The sequence below is a fragment of the Piliocolobus tephrosceles genome, chromosome 6 (assembly GCF_002776525.5).
Source record: "Piliocolobus tephrosceles isolate RC106 chromosome 6, ASM277652v3, whole genome shotgun sequence".
In the NCBI taxonomy this organism is placed as follows: Eukaryota; Metazoa; Chordata; class Mammalia; order Primates; family Cercopithecidae; genus Piliocolobus; species Piliocolobus tephrosceles.
The window spans coordinates 146,335,440-146,342,095 of NC_045439.1; the positions used below are offsets into that span (position 1 = coordinate 146,335,440).

The 6,656-nt window shown below is 43.6% G+C and overlaps 1 protein-coding gene across 6 annotated transcripts in view; it reads right to left on the bottom strand.

Moving 5' to 3' along the window:
* Positions 1-3,593: 3,593 nt before the first annotated feature.
* Positions 3,594-6,656, bottom strand: part of NDUFAF1 (NADH:ubiquinone oxidoreductase complex assembly factor 1) — a 40,303-nt gene continuing 37,240 nt past the window's right edge. For all 6 annotated transcript variants that reach the window (XM_023198363.2, XM_023198362.2, XM_023198360.2 and 3 more), the window contains 2 exons: positions 4,696-4,770; positions 3,594-3,834 (listed from right to left, as the gene is read on the bottom strand). In XM_023198363.2, the coding sequence (XP_023054131.1) occupies positions 3,685-3,834; positions 4,696-4,770 (225 nt within the window). In that variant the 3' untranslated portion in view covers positions 3,594-3,684. The remainder of the gene's footprint in view (positions 3,835-4,695; positions 4,771-6,656) is intronic.

Genomic DNA, 6,656 nt, shown 5'->3' on the forward strand with positions numbered 1-6,656 from the left:
AAAAAAAAAACAAGAGTTTATACCCTTTGTATGCCCTTTCCTGACCGCTGCTTCCACTCAAAAAAGAAATGGTGGTATGCTTCCTTTATATTCCCAGAGTACCTCTCAGGTTTTATTAAATGCTGTTTTGTATATATGAGGCTTTAGGACATGGCACACTCCTGAGTACTGGAAACATTCAGATTTTCCTATCAAGGTGAAGAGATCAGATCAATTTTTAAAATTTAGGGTCAAATACACATCTGATGGAAATGTAAAATGTCACAACCACTTTGGAAAACAGTTTGCTAGTTTCTTTGAAAAGTTAACAGTATGTCTACTGTGTAATCTAGCCATGCCATTAGGTAGTGAGACCCTATCCGAAAAAAGAAAAAGCCACCAGGATCTTACATAGAGAAAATCCTAAGGACTTCACTAAAAAGCTCCTAGAACTAATAAATTCAGTAAGGTTGCAACGTTCAAGATCAATACCCAACAATTCTGGCCAGACACAGTGGCTCACACCTGTAATCCCAGCACTTTGGGAGGCCAAGGCAGGCAGATCACTTGAAGTCAGGAGTTGGAGACCAGCCTGGCCACCATGGCGAAACCACATCTCTGCTAAAAATATACAAATTAGCCAGGCGTGGAGGTAGGCACCTGTAATCCCACCTACTCAGGAGACTGAGGCAGGAGAATCACTTCAACCGGGGAGGTGGAGGTTGCAATGAGCCAAGATCACACCACTGCACTCTGGCCACTGCAACGGAGTGAGACTCCATCTTAAAAGAAAAAAAAAAAAAAATCAAGACCCAACAATTATATTGTTGTGTTTAATCTCTGTCACCCAGACTGGAGTGCAGTGGTGCGATCTTGGCTCACTGCAACCTCCACCTCTCCAAGTTCAAGCCATACTCTCTATCTCTTGCTATCTCTTGACCTCGTGATGCAACAGCCTCAGCCTCCCAAAGTGCTGGGGATTACAGCTGTGACCACCACACCCAGCCTAATTATTATTATTATTATTTTTAGAGACACAGTGTTGGTCTGTCACCCAGGCTGGAGTGCAGTGGTAAGATCATAGCTCACTATAACCTTGACCTCATGGGCTCAAGGATCCTCCTACCACAGCCTCCCAAGTAGCTGAGTCTACAGGTGTGTGCTACCATACCTGGCTAATTTTTTTTATTTTTTTATTTTGTTATTTTTTTTTAGAGACAGGGTCTCACTATGTTGCCTAGGCTGGTCTCAACTCCTGGGCAAGTGATCCTCCCACCTCAGTCTCCCAAAGTGCTGGGATTACAAGTGTGAACCACAGAGCCTGGCCCCTGTTTCCATATACTAGCAATGACTAATAAGAAAAAAAAAATGAGACAACTGAATACTCAGATGCAAAAAATGAATTTGGACCTTTATACCATACATAAAAGTTAACTTAAAATTGATCATAGGGCTGACCACAGTAGCGTACACTCCTGTAGTCTCAGATACTTGAGAGGCTGAAGTGGGAGGATCACTTTAGCCCAGGAGATCAAAGGCTGTGGTACATTATAAGCACTCCTGTGACTAGCCCTTGCACTTCAACCTGAGCAACATAGCAAGATCCTATTTCTTAAAAAAAAAAATAATAGGCCAGGCACGGTGGTTCATGCCTGTTATCCCAGCACTTTGGGAGGCCAACATGGGCGGATCATGAGGTCAGGAGATTGAGACCATCCTGGCTAACGTGGTGAAACCCCATCTCTACTAAAAATGCAAAAACAAAATTAGCCAGGCTTGGTAGTGGGCGCCTGTAGTCCCAGCTACTCGGGAGGCTGAGGTAGGAGAATGGTGTGAACCCGGGAGGCCGAGCTTGCAGTGAGCCGAGATGCCACAGCAGTCAAGCCTGGATGACAGAGCGAGACTCCGTCTCAAAAAAAAAAAAAAAATGTGATAAAAGAGGGACTGGGTGCAGTGGCTCACACCTGTAATCCCAGCACTTTGGGAGGCTGAAGTGGGTGGATCACGAGATCAGGAGTTCAAGACTAGCCTGGCCAAAATGGTGAAACCCCGTCTCTACTAAAAATACAAAAATTAGCTGGGCGTGGTGGCGGGCACCTGTAATCTCAGCTACTCAGGAGGCTGAGGCAGAGAATCGCTTGAACCTGGGAGGCGTGGAGGTTGTAGGGAGCCGAGATCATGCCACTACACTCCAGCCTGGTGACAGAGCAAGACTCCAGCACAAAAAAAAAAATTAGCCAGGTATGGTGGCGCATGACTGTAATCCCAGCTACTCAGGAGGCTGAGGCAGGAGAATTGCTTGAACTGGGAGGCAGAGGTTGCAGTGAGCTGAGATCACACCACCGCACTCCAGCTTAGGCCACAGAGCAAGACTCCATCTCAAAAAAAAAAAAGAGGCATAGACCTAAGTGTTAGAACTAAAATTACAAAAGTCTTAGAAGAAACCACAGGAGTAAGTCTCTGTGATTTTACTGAATTATTGCCTTGGGCAGATCACCTCAGGTTAGGGGTTCAGGACCAGCCTGGCCAACATGGCGAAACCCCATTTTTACTAAAAACACACAAAAAATTAGCCAGACATGGTGGTGTGTGCCTGTAATACCAGCTACTGGGGAGGCTGAAGCAAGAGAATCGCTTGAACCTGGGCGGCAGAGGTTGCAGTGAGCCGAGATTGCACCACTGTACTCCAGCCTGGGCGACAGAGCGGAACTCCATCTCAAAAAAGCAAAACAAAATGAAAATAGAAGAAATCTAAATGCAACAGAGTGGTAGAAGGCCATTAACAATCATCTCAGAAACTCCTGCTTTGGAAACTACTCATGTAGGAAATGTTCCTAACAGCAACTGTTCTGAGCAAAAACACTAAATTATTTACATAGTACATTTGCATCAGTACTTGCATTCTATGAGATAAAGTATACCAGAGAACCTGGTTTCATGCTGTGTTCCCCTTATCCAGTCCCTCTTAGCAACAGACTTTTTTTGTTTTTGAGACAGTCTCACTCTGTGGCACAAGCTGGAGTGCAGTGGCATGATCTCAGCTCACTGCAACCTCTGCCTCCCAGTTCAAGCAATTCTCCTGTCTCAGTCTCCCAAGTAGCTGGGATGACAGGCATGTGCCACCATGCCCGGCTAACTTTTGTATTTTTAATAGAGATGGGGTTTCACCATGCTGGTCAGGCTGGTCTCAAACTCCAGACCTTCAGTGATCTGCCTGCCTCAGCTTCCCAAAATGCTGGGATTACAGGCATGTGCCACCGTGCCTGGCCAGCAACAGCATTTCAACTTGTCTTAGAGAATACACACTAGCCAGCTGGGCGCAGTGGCTCATGCCTATAATCTCAGGACTTTGGAAGGCCGAAGCAGGCGGATCACCTGAGGTCAGGAGTTCGAGACCAGCCTGACCAACATGGAGAAATCCTGTCTCTACTAAAAATACAAAATTAGCTGGGAGTGGTGGTGCATGCCTGTAATCCCAGCTACTCGGGAGGCTGAGCGAAGGTTGCAGTGAGCCGAGATCGCACTACTGCACACCAGCATGCCAACCTGGGCAACAGAGTGGGACTCCATCTCAAAAAAATAAAAAGAGAGAGAGAATACATACTAGCCATTGGTTGGATGCCACTAAAGAAATATTTTATTTTGTCTACATCATTATAGATGCTAGTACCCTTAGAGTAGTAAAACAAAACTACCACATAATCTTTACTTAAAAAGCCTTGGGTTAAGCTCTGGAGAATTTTCATAGGCAAATTCTTCTGTATGGGCTGGATCAGTAAACACTCCAATAAAATCTATCTCCAGGAAGAATGGACCATCCACTTTGTCAGCCAAGGTGAATCCTATAGAAGAGATCTAAATTTAAAACAGAGAAATTGATTAAAATCTCATAGTGATGTACTGATATTATTCCAGGAGTTTAAAATCCCATCAAGTGATGATTATAACTGGGTTTTAATGCTATCAGCCCTTAGGAAATACATACTAGTTCTCACATAGCATACCGTAAGAGGAAATACAAGACTGTTTTTCTTTCCCCATTCAACTTCCTTCCCTCTCCTCATTAGGTAGCGCCACTTAAGACTAGGAAGGATGGCCGGGCGCAGTGGCTCAGGCCTGTAACCCCAACACTGGGAGGCCAAGGTGGGCAGATCACGAGGTCAAGAGTTCGAGACCAGCCTGGCCAACATGGTGAAACCTCGTCTCTACTAAGAATACAAAAATTAGCCAAGTGTGGTGGCAGGCACCTGTTAATTCCAGCTACTCGGGAGACTGAGGCAGAAGAATTGCTTGAACCAAGGAGGTGGAGTTTGCAGTGAGCCGAGATCATGCCACTACACTCCAGCCTAGGTGACAAAGCAAGACTCCGTCTCAAAAAAAAAAAAAAAAGACTAGTAAGGACAACATGAATGCCTAATGGAGGTTCCTTGAAGTGTTCATAAACTCTTATTTTAAAGCTAAATTAGGAGGGAGGGGACGGGGGAAAAATAGCTAAAGTAAAATGTAGGCATGCTAAAAATGATCATTCTAAAATTCCTTCAGGATGGGGGTATAGTTCATAGGGGAGGTCTGAGGCAGCCTCTGGCTAGGTTTAAGAGCAGTGGCTCTGAGAAGAAATTTTCATCTGCCAGCTTTCTCAAATGAACTCAGTCTTACCAGACTTTCGATTCATTAAAAATGATACAGTTCTGAGTGAAAAATACAGGAATATATTACCTTGTCAAGCAGAAGCTCATGCTGAACATCCCGGATTCTTCCTCGATTAGAGAAGAAAAATTTGGAAAAAGGAATCTGAAAGAAGAAACCATTTACTTCATAACTGAAATGTAAGCAACTGACACATCTACATGTAATGATAAAATAAGTTTATATTTATTCTAAAATTATTTAATATATGTATTAGGACAAATGGCCAAGCCATTTGGATCAAAGATGTAACTCAGGCCAAACGATAAAGGGTTAACTATGAAAAAAATATTTGTAACATTTGTGGAAAAAAGACTAGTACCTAAACACAGCTTTTCTTTCTTTCTTTTTTTTTTTCCTGTGGAGAATGGGGTCTCACTTTGTTGCCTGAACCTGGGAAGCAGAAGTTGCAGTAAGCCAAGATCACGCCACTGCACTCCAGCCTGGGCGACAGAGCTAGACTCTGTCTCAAAAAAAAAAAAAAAAAGCAGAAAGAATTTTAATATATTTCCCTTTCTGCCTACATTAGAAACCGAACAAAAAGAAATGTCCTATTCCTTCTACTCTTGAACTTTTCAAGTGTGCCTTTTTATTCATCAACTTTATTTTCATATTTCTTCTTTATGTAATTTACTTATTATTAAGCACGATCTTTTAAAACTATATCTGGCTTTGTTTGTTTTTTGTTTTGTTTTTGTTTTGAGATAGCGTCTCACTCTGTTACCCAGGCTGGAGTGCAGTGGTGCAATCTTGGCTCACTGCAACTTCTGCCTCCCAGGTTCAAGTGATTCTCCCACCTCAGCCTCCTGAGTAGCTGGGACTATAGGCGCCCACCACCACACCCGGCTAATATTTTTTTTTTTTTTTTTTTGGTAGAGACGGTGTTTCACCATGTTGACCAGGCTGGTCTTAAACTCCTGAGCTCAAGTAATCTGCCAACCTTGGCCTACAGGCATGAACCACCACACACCCTGCCTAAATAATTATACAGAAGCTCTCCAGGATATATTCCTAAATTTTAAAAACACAAACCATAGGTACAGATTATGCTAATTTTATTTTTTGTGTTTAACAAAGGAAGAAAATGGTTGGGACTGGTTGTGCATGCCTGTAATCCCAGCACTTTGGGAGGCCAACACAGTAGGATCACTTGAGCCCAGGAGTTCAAGACCAGCCTGGGCAACATGGTAAAACCAAGACTCTACTAAAAAAACAGAGAACTTATCCAGCCATAGTGGTGCATCCTTGTAGTCCTGGCTATTCAGGAGGCTAAGGTGGGAGGATCGCCTGAGGCCGGGAGGTTGGGGCTGCAGCAAGCCCATGCGGCACTCCAGCATGGGCAACAGAAGTGACACCCTGTCTCAAATAAATAAATTCTAATGAACATAAATAAAAATAAATTATACATATTAATATTTATTCCAGTAATTTTATCTCTAGGAATATAGCCTATGAAAATAGTTAAGGATGTTTACCTCAGAGTTTGTTCCGACAGTAGAAAATTCTGAAAACAATCTAAATCTACAGGTACATAATGAAGAACAAGATAGGAAAAAAAAAATTTTTTTTTTTTGAGACAGGGTCTTACTCTGTCACCCAGGCTGGAGTGCATGCAGTAGGGTGATCTTAGCTCATGCAGCCTCAACCTCCCAGGCTCAAGCAATCCTCCCACCTCAGCCTCCTGAGTAGGTGGGACTAAAGGCGCATGCCACCACACTGGGCTAATTTTTGTATTTTTTGTAGAGACAGGGTTTTGCCATGTTGTTCAGGCTTGTCTTAGACTCCTAGCTTCAAATGATCCACTGCCTCTGCCTCCCAAAGTGCTAGGATTACAGGTGTGAGCCACTGGACCCAGCCAAAACTGTTTTCTACTTATATAATATCATGTAGACATTAGGCCGGGCGCAGTGGCTCAAGCCTGTAATCCCAGCACTTTGGGAGGCTGAGACGGGCGGATCACGAGGTCAGGAGATCGAGACCATCCTGGCTAA